Source organism: Myxocyprinus asiaticus, chromosome 30 (assembly GCF_019703515.2).
Source record: "Myxocyprinus asiaticus isolate MX2 ecotype Aquarium Trade chromosome 30, UBuf_Myxa_2, whole genome shotgun sequence".
NCBI lineage: Eukaryota > Metazoa > Chordata > Actinopteri > Cypriniformes > Catostomidae > Myxocyprinus > Myxocyprinus asiaticus.
Genome location: NC_059373.1, coordinates 1,759,935 through 1,773,704, shown reverse-complemented (window position 1 = coordinate 1,773,704; position 13,770 = coordinate 1,759,935). Strand labels below are relative to the sequence as shown.

The following is a 13,770-nucleotide window of genomic DNA, read 5'->3' as shown; positions in this document are numbered from 1 at the left end:
TGTGTGTGTGTGTGTGCGCGTCTGTTTGTGGTGTGTGTGTGTGTGTGTGCGCGCGTCTGTTTGTGGTGTGTGTGTGTGTGTGTGTGCGCGTCTGTTTGTGGTATGTCTGTGATTAGAATAGAATATTGACTTTGCGGAAATGTACCTTGTGCTGCATCCTTTAACGTACATCATGTAAATATAGTATATAAGTGGGCAGGAGATCATGAGATTGTGTGACGCTTTGTAAAATAAACTTGAGTATGGACAAACAACACAAACACACAAGTTTATTTGATGTGAATGAAGTCATACTATAGAGTTGTATTAATTTATATAAAGCTGAAAAAATTACCAATGATTAAATGAATCATTTTTACCTTTAATATCCCCAAAGTATAGCAAAGTAAACACATACACACACACACACACACACACACACACACACACACACACACTTCATTGAGGATTGGCACAAAACAGTTCATTCAGTGCATTATATGAGCTCTGAACTGCTGATGACAGATATGAGGTTTTGAGTTTATCTTAATTAAACATTTACACATTCACGTCTCACTTGTGTGTCCATGAGCAGCTCATTAAAACTACAGTCATGTGCAATAATGACTAATTACAGTCTGATGACTTTTCAAAACTAATTAGGATCTGGTAGGAGAGGTCATGCGTTACGGTGATTTTTACCATGGGTCAGGGCTGTTGTTTCACTACTGTGCCCTCTAGAGGACAGGGCGAGATTTTTTTTTTTCTGAAATAGTTTGTGTGCCCTCGCACACAAAAAAACCCATGATTTTACTAAAGTTACCATATTTTAACCATGATAATAACAGTGAAACCATATTAATAATACAGGAGAAGAAAATAAATGGTAATAAAAATCATACTTTTGTGATTATTATGGTTTTACTACAAATACTATGGTTTAATCGTGGTATTTGTAGTAAAAACATAATAACCACAAGATTAAACATGGTTAATTCACTAAACCATGTCAAACATGTTGAGTGATCCAAACATCATCTGCAGCCTGAAACTGAACTTTTGTTCAGATTTTAGGAGGCACTTAACTGCATAGAGAGCTATAGGATGCTCCCTTGCTCCCTATTTAGTGAATGACTTAACCTCCAGTGTGCTGTCTGTCTGCACTGGTCTCAGAACAGTTAGAAATGCACCTTATTATCATCCTAACTCCATATAAAGCCTCTGAAAGACACATTTTCCAGCTTTTGCATGAATACATTTATTCTCAATGTGATAATGCACATATAGGATTTATAAGGGAAAAATAAACCTATAGTTCACGTCAGTGGTCATTGTGTTTAACAGCGTGCAGTTTCACGATAAATCGCTCAATTTTTATAAATGACATATCGGATGAAACTACAGACTCTTTTGACTCAAACAGGTTTCAATGTAAAAACTTAATACGGTTTCTTACCAGATGTAGTTTTGTTGGCATTTTCCCCAAAGACAAACTCTGCTGTGATCGGCACCATGTTGTTTTGTCACATGACTCCGTGCGTCAAAAGTTTAACCCTTTACTGACAGCACAGAGTCTCCTGAACTGAGATCAGTCGGTTTAAATGAAATGAAATTATGCATAGCGTTTAGCGGAGACACACAGTCCACGCAGAAGGACGCGGGGTTGCACAAGAATTTGGAAACAGTATACTGCTGGAGTTGGGAACATATGGCACGCGTGCCAATGTATAATCACTGGCACGCCAGCAACAGCAAGAGAGGAGTAGACTCCGCACTTGCATTCCAATTTACATCTTCATGTAATCCTTCCTTATGATCACGCAGCATGTTTTCATGAGCTGAATGGGAGGCTGAACAAAAAGTGAAAATGTGACGAGACTGCAGTACACCCAACAGACTCGTGCAGCACGTTCAAGCATCACTACACGAATGGCTTGCAATTAAACTGATGTCACTTCAATCAGATTTCAGAGGCAGAAACATCAGTTTTAAAATGACCTGTTTATTGACGTTTAACTATATTTGTTGTCATTGAATGCCACGCCCTTCATGTATCTGACATGTTTCATATGGGAGCTGATCATCAGACTGAAATCTGTTTTGTTTCCTGCAGCCTGGTTATATGGAGACCCACGGCATGTGCTGTATCCCAGGAACTCCACCGGAATGTTCTGTGGGCTTGGAGTGAACAAGTGAGAATTGGCAGTGTCTGATGGTCTTTGTAATGCAGTGATTCTCAACTGGTTTTACTTCAAGATTTTATTGAACATCGGGTTGTAACAAAATTGTTTATTGCACAAAAGTTAACAAAAACAGATGTGGCTTGTGCAGTGTTTTAACTGTGCATGACTATATGGTTAGTTGCATTTTATTATGTTGCTTGATAAAGCCTACATACTGTTATTATACAGACTTCTTTAAAGGTTTTTCCAAAATCCCTAAACCAAGACCAAAATTATCAGTTGTAACTCCTCCTAGAGTTTTCAATCTACATCCAGCAAACTTGGCACAGACCTTCAGACTGTTCTGGAATATTGTGCCGTATCTTTTCTAACTGATTGGACTTACAGTTATTGCACAGCGGACGATCAAATGTCTGGAATAATTCCAAAGACTGAAATTGACGGAATGATCAAATCTATATAAAGTCTATGTCTGTCTGTCTGTATGTCTGTCTGTCTGTCATTCATTCGTTCTATAGTTTGTTTTATCTATTGTTAGGTTTTATCAATCTGTCTGTCTGTCTCTTGTTCTATGTATCGTTCTATCTGTCTGTCTGTTCTATATATTGTTCTGTCTGTCTGTTGTTCTATGTATTGTTCTGTCTGTCTGTCTATCGTTCTATGTATTGTTCTCTCTGTCTGTTGTTCTATGTATTGTTCTGTCTGTCTGTCTGTCTGTTGTTCTATGTATTGTTCTGTCTGTCTGTTGTTCTATGTATCGTTCTCTCTGTCTGTCTGTCTGTCTGTCTGTTGTTCTATATATCGTACTCTCTGTCTGTCTGTCTGTTGTTCTATGTATTGTTCTGTCTGTCTGTTGTTCTATGTATCGTTCTCTCTGTCTGTCTGTCTGTCTGTCTGTTGTTCTATATATCGTACTCTCTGTCTGTCTGTCTGTTGTTCTATGTATTGTTCTGTCTGTCTGTTGTTCTATGGATTGTTCTGTCTGTCTGTCTGTTGTTCTATGTATTGTTCTCTCTGTCTGTCTCTGTCTGTTGTTCTATGTATTGTTCTGTCTGTCTGTCTGTCTGTTGTTCTATGTATTGTTCTGTCTGTCTGTCTGTCTGTTGTTCTATGTATTGTTCTCTCTGTCTGTCTGTCGTTCTATGTATTGTTCTGTCTGTCTGTCTGTCTGTTGTTCTATGTATTGTTCTCTCTGTCTGTCTGTTGTTCTGTGTATCGTTCTCTCTGTCTGTCTGTTGTTCTGTGTATCGTTCTCTCTGTCTGTCTGTTGTTCTGTGTATCGTTCTCTCTGTCTGTCTGTTGTTCTGTGTATCGTTCTCTCTGTCTGTCTGTTGTTCTGTGTATCGTTCTATCTGTCTGTCTGTTGTTCTGTGTATCGTTCTATCTGTCTGTCTGTTGTTCTGTGTATCGTTCTATCTGTCTGTCTGTTGTTCTGTGTATTGTTTTATCTGTCTGTCTGTTGTTCTGTGTATCGTTCTATCTGTCTGTCTGTTGTTCTGTGTATTGTTTTATCTGTCTGTCTGTTGTTCTGTGTATCGTTCTATCTGTCTGTCTGTTGTTCTGTGTATCGTTCTCTCTGTCTGTCTGTTGTTCTGTGTATCGTTCTATCTGTCTGTCTGTTGTTCTGTGTATCGTTCTATCTGTCTGTCTGTTGTTCTGTGTATCGTTCTATCTGTCTGTCTGTTGTTCTGTGTATCGTTCTATCTGTCTGTCTGTTGTTCTGTGTATTGTTTTATCTGTCTGTCTGTTGTTCTGTGTATCGTTCTATCTGTCTGTCTGTTGTTCTGTGTATTGTTCTGTCTGTCTGTCTGTTGTTCTATGTATCGTTCTCTCTGTCTGTCGTTCTATGTATTGTTCTGTCTGTCTGTCTGTCTGTCTGTTGTTCTATGTATTGTTCTCTCTGTCTGTCTGTCGTTCTATGTATTGTTCTGTCTGTCTGTCTGTCTGTTGTTCTATCTGTCTGTCTGTTGTTCTGTGTATTGTTCTGTCTGTCTGTCTGTTGTTCTATGTATCGTTCTCTCTGTCTGTCTGTCGTTCTATGTATTGTTCTGTCTGTCTGTCTGTCTGTCTGTTGTTCTATGTATCGTTCTCTCTGTCTGTCTGTCTGTCTGTTGTTCTATGTATCGTTCTCTCTGTCTGTCTGTCGTTCTATGTATTGTTCTGTCTGTCTGTCTGTCTGTCTGTTGTTCTATGTATTGTTCTCTCTGTCTGTCTGTTGTTCTGTGTATCGTTCTCTCTGTCTGTCTGTTGTTCTGTGTATCGTTCTATCTGTCTGTCTGTTGTTCTGTGTATCGTTCTCTCTGTCTGTCTGTTGTTCTGTGTATCGTTCTATCTGTCTGTCTGTTGTTCTGTGTATCGTTCTCTCTGTCTGTCTGTTGTTCTGTGTATCGTTCTCTCTGTCTGTCTGTTGTTCTGTGTATCGTTCTCTCTGTCTGTCTGTTGTTCTGTGTATCGTTCTCTCTGTCTGTCTGTTGTTCTGTGTATCGTTCTCTCTGTCTGTCTGTTGTTCTGTGTATTGTTCTATCATTCTATGTATTCTATCTATCTGTCTGTCTGTTTGTCTGTCTGTTTGTCTATCATTCATTTTGTTTATTCTGTCTTCCTGTCTTACATTCTGTCTATCATGCACTTGTTCTATAATTTTTTTTATGTATCGTTCTATCCGTCTGTCTGTCGTTCTATGTATTGTTCTGTCTGTCTGTTTTTTTGTCTATCATTCATTTTATTTGTTTATTCTTCCTGTCTTCCATTTCTTGTTTCGTTCTATCTATCTATCATTCATTCGTTCTATAGTTTGTTTTATCTATTGTTTGTTTTATCAATCTATCTGTCTGTCTGTCTGTTGTTCTATGTATTGTTCTCTCTGTCTGTCTGTCTGTTGTTCTGTGTATTGTTCTGTCTGTCTGTCTGTTGTTCTATGTATCGTTCTCTCTGTCTGTCTGTCTGTCTGTTGTTCTATGTATCGTTCTCTCTGTCTGTCTGTCGTTCTATGTATTGTTCTGTCTGTCTGTCTGTCTGTCTGTTGTTCTATGTATTGTTCTCTCTGTCTGTCTGTTGTTCTGTGTATCGTTCTCTCTGTCTGTCTGTTGTTCTGTGTATCGTTCTATCTGTCTGTCTGTTGTTCTGTGTATCGTTCTCTCTGTCTGTCTGTTGTTCTGTGTATCGTTCTATCTGTCTGTCTGTTGTTCTGTGTATCGTTCTCTCTGTCTGTCTGTTGTTCTGTGTATCGTTCTCTCTGTCTGTCTGTTGTTCTGTGTATCGTTCTCTCTGTCTGTCTGTTGTTCTGTGTATCGTTCTCTCTGTCTGTCTGTTGTTCTGTGTATCGTTCTCTCTGTCTGTCTGTTGTTCTGTGTATCGTTCTCTCTGTCTGTCTGTTGTTCTGTGTATTGTTCTATCATTCTATGTATTCTATCTATCTGTCTGTCTGTTTGTCTGTCTGTTTGTCTATCATTCATTTTGTTTATTCTGTCTTCCTGTCTTACATTCTGTCTATCATGCACTTGTTCTATAATTTTTTTTATGTATCGTTCTATCCGTCTGTCTGTCGTTCTATGTATTGTTCTGTCTGTCTGTTTTTTTGTCTATCATTCATTTTATTTGTTTATTCTTCCTGTCTTCCATTTCTTGTTTCGTTCTATCTATCTATCATTCATTCGTTCTATAGTTTGTTTTATCTATTGTTTGTTTTATCAATCTATCTGTCTGTCTGTCTGTTGTTCTATGTATTGTTCTCTCTGTCTGTCTGTCTGTTGTTCTGTGTATTGTTCTGTCTGTCTGTCTGTCTGTCTGTCTGTTGTTCTGTGTATTGTTCTGTCTGTCTGTCTGTCTGTCTGTTGTTCTATGTATTGTTCTGTTGTTAATTTAAAATTCTGTCTGTCTCTGTGTCTCTCAGAGATAAGCCTAATGTCCTGTATTTTGACATCCTCAAATGCGCCACAGCGACCAACATCATGGCTGCAGCTCTACAGGGACTCCAGTGTCCAACCACACAGGTGTGTGAAACACAAACCACACATGAGGTCTCAACAAAGTTTCTCCTAGACAACGATGAGTCTAAAGCATCTGCTGAAGTCTCCTGCTTCTCAGATGTTTCTCCTGAGAAAAAAGGCTCCAGTAATCTCACATGTGTCTGCTGGAGAGTTTAGAAGAGATCTCAACAATATCTCAAAGTCTGCAATCAAAAAGTCTCATTATGAACTCAAATAACTCTATTCTATCCACGTTAATTTTATAGCTCTATACTTCAACTGTATGTCAACAACTCACCCATTTGTGTCTGTTTTTTATTTCTCCAAAAGAATTGGAGGAAAACATAATTGAGAACTTTTACTCTTCTGAGCTATGAAAGAGCAACCTCTGAGCAAAAATGCATTTGTGATATTTGTGTTCAATATGTCTCACTATGTGTGTGATGTACAGAAATAATAGTTTCGTCTGTGTTTCCTGTAGGTTTGTGTGAAGTCGTGTCCGGCTGAGTTCTGGGTGTTGTCTCCGTTAGCATACTCACCGAACGCAAAGCCAGCGGATTATTTCAAACAGGAATTATGTGTGCCGTCATTTCAACTGCAAGGCACAAACCTTGTAAGTGTCTCTAAAGAAACAAAACACCTGATCTTATAAAGAAACATCTGTTTTCTTACACCTTTCAATCTCTTTCCCTATTCACTTTCTCAAAGTCATCGATACAGATCACAAATCAAGAGCTGTGTCCATTTTTCCTCACACCAACAACCTCTGGTGAGTGACATCAGATATTCTGTATTTGTAGACCGATAATAAATCGATTTGTGAATAATATCCTCATCTCAAATGTGTCTACATACTTCATTGCTCAAGTATCAATATGAATAAGGTGCCACTATTGTTAAAGATACTACTGAATATCGCTCTGTCTCTCTCTGTAGTGTTGGGAAGATGTTTGCCCAGTTTCGGAGGAGATGCGTTTAATCCGAGTAACATTCCCTCAAACTTCAGCATTCATGGCATGAGTGCAAATCAGTCTGTGACCGCCATCATGAACGCGACAGGGTGAATGCAGTATACACACCACTACTAGAACACACTTTAACACTCATATCCTGATTTAAACTCTAATGATTTCTGGATAAAAACAACCCTTGGAACATGAAAGTGCAGACGAAGAAGAAACGTCCATTTAGTCTTCTTGTGTCGGTTTCAAAATCCACAGAGAGCCTTGTCAATGATAATAAACAATTTCTGTTTTCAGTGATTTAAAAAAAAAATGAAAATATCGGCATTATTGTCGGCCATTAATATTAATCATATACACACATGTGCCGCACACACACATGAGTAATAATGACGTGTGTCTCTCTTATTGGCAGTGTTGCAGGTGCATCAAAGTGAGTGACAGAAAGTGTTCATGTGTAGCAGTTAGACAACTGTCTGTCTCTCTGTCTGTCTGTTTGTGTTCAGATCACCTGTGTCTCTGTCTCTCTGTAGGGTGCAGGTGGTGCTCTTGTAGTGTGTTAGTCGTCTCTGTTTGAGCTTCATTCATTCAGCTTTACAAAGGAGATCGTTGGCATCCACTTCTAGAAGCGCTGCTGTGTGTGTAGCTAGATGTTTTGATTGGTGCTGGTGGACTCAAAGTTTATTTTATGGTAATTCTCACCTGTTACCACTACTTCTGTCCACAGCGACCTGGCAAACGGTTTTAACGCCAAAGACGTCGGCTTGCGCATCTTTGAGGACTTCGCGAAGTCGTGGCAGTGGATCGTAGCGTGAGTTGGGCTCTTTTATTTATTATTTGCATTATTATATATTTATTATTTGTTAATTTTCTTAAAGGTGAAGTATGTAATTTCTGCAACACTAGCGCCACCGAACGGAATTGCAAAAATAAACAATGTTTTCAAAACAGCTTTCTGAAAACGCCCCTCGTCTGCTTTTGTTCGGTCAGATAGTCCCGCCCCCAACTCACTGTCACTGTCACAGTGAATTGTTGCTTGAGTTGGGCTATTTTATTTATTTATTTTGATTTATTATTTGTTTATTTGAAGTCATGGCAGTGGATCATTGCACAAGTTGGGCTCTTGTACATTTTATTTATTTATTTATTTTATTAATTGTTTATTTGAAGTCGTGGCGGACCATTGCACGAGTTGGGCTGTTTATATATATATATATATATATATATATATATATATATATATATATATATATATATATATGTTTGTTTATTTATTATTATTTTATATTATTGTTATTATTATTAATTTATTATTATTATTTGTTTATTTGAAGGTGTGAGAGTGGATCATAACATGAGATTTTATTGATTTATTTTTTTGTTTAAATTATTCTTTATTTTTATTAATATTTATTTCTGTATTTATTGTTTGTCTATTTGAAATTGTGGCAGTGGATTGGAGCACGAGTTGTGCTGTTTTACTCGTTTTATTTTATTTATTATTTTATTATTATAATGTATTGTTTATTAATTTGTTTATATTTTATTTTTATTTGTTTATTTTATTTATTTATTATTTTCAATGTTATAATTTATTGTATATTAATTTTTTATTTTATTTTAATTGTTTATTCTTTTTTTATTATTATTATAATATACTGTTTATTAATTTGTTTATTTTTTATTATTATATGTATTCATTTGTTTGTTTATTGTTTTTCGCCCTCTAGTGGTGATGAATGAAATCACACTCCAGGAAACTGTCATTTTCATCTTTATATTACGACAGATACATGTTTATGAGAACACCTTGATATTTTCTTGATTGTAAAAAGTTGTCAAATTGTTTTTTGTCAGTATAGTGTGAAATCTCTAATGTGATTTTCATAATAAATCTTTCTCTCGTTCAGTGGTCTGGTTATTGCGATGGTAGTGAGTGTTCTGTTCCTGCTGTTGTTGCGCTTCACGGCGCCCATCATGGTGTGGGTGCTCATCATTGGGGTTTTGGCTGTGGGCGCCTTCGGTGAGTTTTTCAAAACGTTCTTTTAATAGCTGTCTGCTCAAAATCCCTCTACAACAGCTCATTCCTGCAAACCTGCAGTTCTGTGATCAGTTTAGTTCACACACTCATTAAGTGCACTCATTAGGTGTCATACAGCACAAAGATAAACCCTATAAACCGTATAAACTTCACAAATGATCAATTAATATCTGCCTGCTTCAGTCAATTGTATGGATGATAGTTAAAGTCATAAACTTGTACAAATCATGTCTGTTCTCTCCTTGTCAGGGATCTGGTACTGCTATAATGAATATCAGTCGCTAGCTAACTCAAGCCTGACCTTCAATAATGTGGGTTTCACCTCTAATGTTAAAGTCTATCTACAGGTGCGAGACACCTGGCTGGCATTCTGTAAGTCCTATAACTTGTGTATTTAAATAATAATTGACAAATCGTCATGCATCTTTAATTAAAATATTATAATGCTATACCTTTCTCTCTCTCTCTGACTGTTGTAGTGATTATTCTGTGTATTGTCGAAGCAATTCTGCTGTTGGCGTTAATCTTCTTGAGGACTCGTATTCTCATTGCCATCGCACTTATTCAAGAGACCAGCAAGTAAACGCATGCAAACGCACACACACACATTTAAACATGCAAACACAGATGTAAACATGCAAACACACACGCATGTTGTTATTACTATCATTACAAGGCCTTTCCATGAACTTTTCTTGTTTTTATATCAACCCACACTGAAACCTTCTTGCATGAAAGATTTTTATTAAAACATTATTTAGAATGTTTATTAAGCTGTTTGAATTGTGGGGACTTTTGCCTGCTCTGTTTAGCTCATTTCAGGTGAAATAGAAACATGCAAACACACATGCAGGATTTAATGTTTTTGCAATGCTGTCTGGGAATGAGTTGTGAAAGTGTTGAATATTGAGTAATGGAGATGCTTTTGTGTTTGCAGGGCATTGGGTCACATGATGTCGACACTTTTCTACCCCATCATCACATTTGTGCTGCTGTTGGTGTGTGTGTCGTACTGGGGCATTACAGCACTGTATCCTTTACCTGTGTGTGTGTGTGTGTGTGTGTGTGTGTGTGTGTGTCCATATGTTTATTTCCCCAGGGTGTAAAGATACGGATAAAATGTCAAGCTTGAATATAGCTTGAGATAAAAGCATCTGCCAAATTAATAAATGGGCAATTCTCATTCAAAATTAAGGGAAAAAAGAAATTACATTTTGCATATATAAAATGATGCCTATTTTGGGGCCATTACGATGCTTTTATATTGTGACCTTGTTTTCATGACAGTTACACCCCGTCTACACCGAACGCAAGCGTCGTGTCAGAAGCAATAGAACCCCATTATAATCAATGATGCTGTCTGCTCTGGAAGCGTCCATTGTGGCGTGTCCGTTGTGCCGACAATAAATGGGTGTCGTGTTCCATTACACAAATAAAATGGTTTAGACATTCATTTCGACACGTCCAGTGTAGACAGCCTCAAGGCATTGCATCGCCATAATGGATGTCTAAAGACATGCTAAATCATGCTATCAATGCCTAGCAACATGCTAGCAATGCCTAACAACATGCTAAAACATACCAGCAATGCCTAACAATGTACTAGCAACACCTAGATACATACTAGCAATGCCTAGCATCATGTTTGAGCATGCTAGCAACATCTAGCTACGTGCTATTAACACCTAGCAACATGCTAGAAATATCTAAGGACATGTTAAAACATTTGAGAAATGTCTAGCTACATGCTAAAACATGTTAGCAATGCCTAACAACATGCTAAAACATACTAGCAATGCCTAACAACATGATATCAACACCTAGATACATGCTAGCAATGCCTATAAAAATGTTTGAGCATGCTAGCAACCTCTAACTACATGCTAGAACATGTTAGCAAATGCTTCTACATGCTATTAACACCTAACAACATGCTAGAAAGGACATGTTAAAACATTTGAGAAATGTCTAGCTACATGTTAAAACATACTAGCAATGCCTGACAACATGCTAAAACATACTAGCAATGCCTAACAACATACTAGCAACACCTAGATACATGTTTGAGCATGCTAGAAACACCTAGCAACATGCTAGAACATTTTAGCAAACGCTACTACATGCTATTAACACCTAGCAACATGCTAGAAATATCTAAGGACATGTTAAAACATTTGAGAAATGTCTAGCTACATGCTAAAACATGTTAGCAATGCCTAACAACATGCTAAAACATACTAGCAATGCCTAACAACATGATATCAACACCTAGATACATGCTAGCAATGCCTATAAAAATGTTTGAGCATGCTAGCAACCTCTAACTACATGCTAGAACATGTTAGCAAATGCTTCTACATGCTATTAACACCTAACAACATGCTAGAAAGGACATGTTAAAACATTTGAGAAATGTCTAGCTACATGTTAAAACATACTAGCAATGCCTAACAACATGCTAAAACATACTAGCAATGCCTAACAACATACTAGCAACACCTAGATACATGTTTGAGCATGCTAGAAACACCTAGCAACATGCTAGAACATTTTAGCAAACGTTACTACATGCTATTAACACCTAGCAACATGCTAGAAATGTCTAAGGACATGCTAAAACATGTTAGTATTGCCCAGTTACATGCTAGCAGTGCCTAGCTACATATAAAACATGATAGCAATACCTAGGAACATGTTACAACATGCTTGCAATGCCCAGCTACATGCTAGCAATGCCTAGCAAAGGGGTCATTCCTATGTTCCCAGGGTCCTATGTTCCCCAGATTTATATGGCACATAATGGACACATGACAAAGGGTCCTATGTTCCCAGGGTCCTATGTTCCCCAGATTTATAGAGTTAGGGGTTAGGATTAATATTTATGAAATATAAGGGAGCCTGGGTAACTCCGCGAGTAAAGACGCTGACTTCCACCCCTGGAGTTGCGTGTTCGAATCCAGGGCGTGCTGAGTGACTCTAGCCAGGTCAAATAAGCAACAAAATTGGCCTGGTTGCTAGGGAAGGTAGAGTCACATGGGGTAACCTCCTTGTGGTCACTAAAATGTGGTTAACGCTCTCGGTGTGGCACGTGGTGTGTTGTGTGTGGATGCCGCGAAGAATAGCGTGAAGCCTCCACACGCGCTATGTCTCCACGGTAACATGCTCAACAAGCCACGTGATAAGATGTGCGGATTGACTGTCTCGGACGCGGAGGCAACTGAGATTTATCCTCTGCCACCCGGATTGAGGTGAATCACTACTCCACCATGAGGACTTAGAGCACATTGGGGATTGGGCATTCCAAATTGGGGAGAAAAAAATATTTATGAAATATATATTATATGGATAATATTTATAAAATATTTTAACTTGAAACGGGTCAAATTTGACCCAAACACAACAGGAGGGTTAATGTGTGTTAACAGAATATGGATATGGGGAACTTAGGACCCTGGGAACATAGATACACACCCCCTAGCAACATCTAGCTAGCTAGCTACTCTGAGATTACAGAGATTACTGTAATCTCTGTATAAACTTGAAAATTAGTTTAAACTTTAAGACAAGGTTTTGTCAAGTCAACATCAAAGATTGTCTCTGCAAACTTTACTATCTAGTTTCTAAATTAACTCTGAACGCATTAGTGTCACAATAGTAGAGATCATACTGTCATTTCTTTCACTACAATGTTTGCCTGTGTTTTATTTTTTTCTTTGTTATATATATTGTATTGTAACATACGGTTGTTTATTTAATGCGTTTTTATGTTTTCTATGACTTTAACTGAGCATGTGTGCAGATATCTGGCTACGTCAGGTGGGCCCGTGTACAAGGTTGTGGCACTAAATGCCACTCAGGGCGACTGCAGCACCATACGCGCCAATGAGACATGCGACCCTGAGGTGAGAAACACACACACACACACACACACAGTTACATTTTGATTGCTCAGATCTTGCTCTTTCATTGCTCATGAGACTTTATAGACTTTTATTCTTCTAAAAGTCCTCATGAGAAATAAAAGAATCAGAATGAGCTTTATTGCCAAGTTTGCTTACACATACAAGGAATTTGTCTTGGTGACAAAAGCTTCCAGTGCACAAACAACACATCAAGACAGAGATAATAATAAATGAAAATATAAGTGAATAGAAAATATAAGGATGTATAGAAATACATAATAAGACAATATGATGTGAAGCTGGTGATCCACTGACAGATAGACGTGGGAACAGAGAGTTGGTGTAATTTATTCTGGAGTATAGCTGGGATGATGGTGTTGAAAGCCGAACTGAAGTCCACAAAAAGGATTCTTGCATATGTCCCTGGTTTGTCCAGATGTTGCAGGATATGATGCAATCCCATGTTGACTGCATCATCCACAGACCTGTTTGCTCGATAAGCAAATTGAAGGGGATCTAGAAAGGGTCCAGTGATGTCCTTCAGGTGGGCCAACACCAGTCTCTCAAATGACTTCATGACCACAGATGACAGAGCGACGGGTATATAGTCATTGAGCCCTGTGATTTTGGGTTTCATTGGGACAGGAATGATGGTGGAGCATGTGGAACAGCAGGGAACTTCACACTGCTCCAGTTAACTGTTGAAGATCTGTGTGAAGATGGGGGCCAGCTGGT

At 38.0% G+C, this 13,770-nt stretch overlaps 1 protein-coding gene across 3 annotated transcripts in view; it reads left to right on the top strand.

Annotated features, from left to right (window-relative positions):
* LOC127421500 (choline transporter-like protein 4) overlaps nucleotides 1-13,770 on the top strand; it is a 40,200-nt gene that overhangs the window by 16,181 nt on the left and 10,249 nt on the right. For 2 of the 3 annotated variants that reach the window (XR_007894004.1, XM_051664589.1), the window contains exons 4-15: nucleotides 2,093-2,171; nucleotides 6,055-6,154; nucleotides 6,612-6,743; nucleotides 6,839-6,899; nucleotides 7,067-7,190; nucleotides 7,508-7,525; nucleotides 7,820-7,903; nucleotides 9,003-9,115; nucleotides 9,383-9,505; nucleotides 9,613-9,712; nucleotides 10,071-10,163; nucleotides 12,933-13,035. Coding sequence is in view for 2 of the 3 variants with exons in the window: in XM_051664589.1 (XP_051520549.1) it covers nucleotides 2,093-2,171; nucleotides 6,055-6,154; nucleotides 6,612-6,743; nucleotides 6,839-6,899; nucleotides 7,067-7,190; nucleotides 7,508-7,525; nucleotides 7,820-7,903; nucleotides 9,003-9,115; nucleotides 9,383-9,505; nucleotides 9,613-9,712; nucleotides 10,071-10,163; nucleotides 12,933-13,035 (1,130 nt within the window). In the remaining variant the exon portion in view is untranslated. The remainder of the gene's footprint in view (nucleotides 1-2,092; nucleotides 2,172-6,054; nucleotides 6,155-6,611; nucleotides 6,744-6,838; nucleotides 6,900-7,066; nucleotides 7,191-7,507; nucleotides 7,526-7,819; nucleotides 7,904-9,002; nucleotides 9,116-9,382; nucleotides 9,506-9,612; nucleotides 9,713-10,070; nucleotides 10,164-12,932; nucleotides 13,036-13,770) is intronic. The other variant, XM_051664590.1, reaches the window with a different exon arrangement.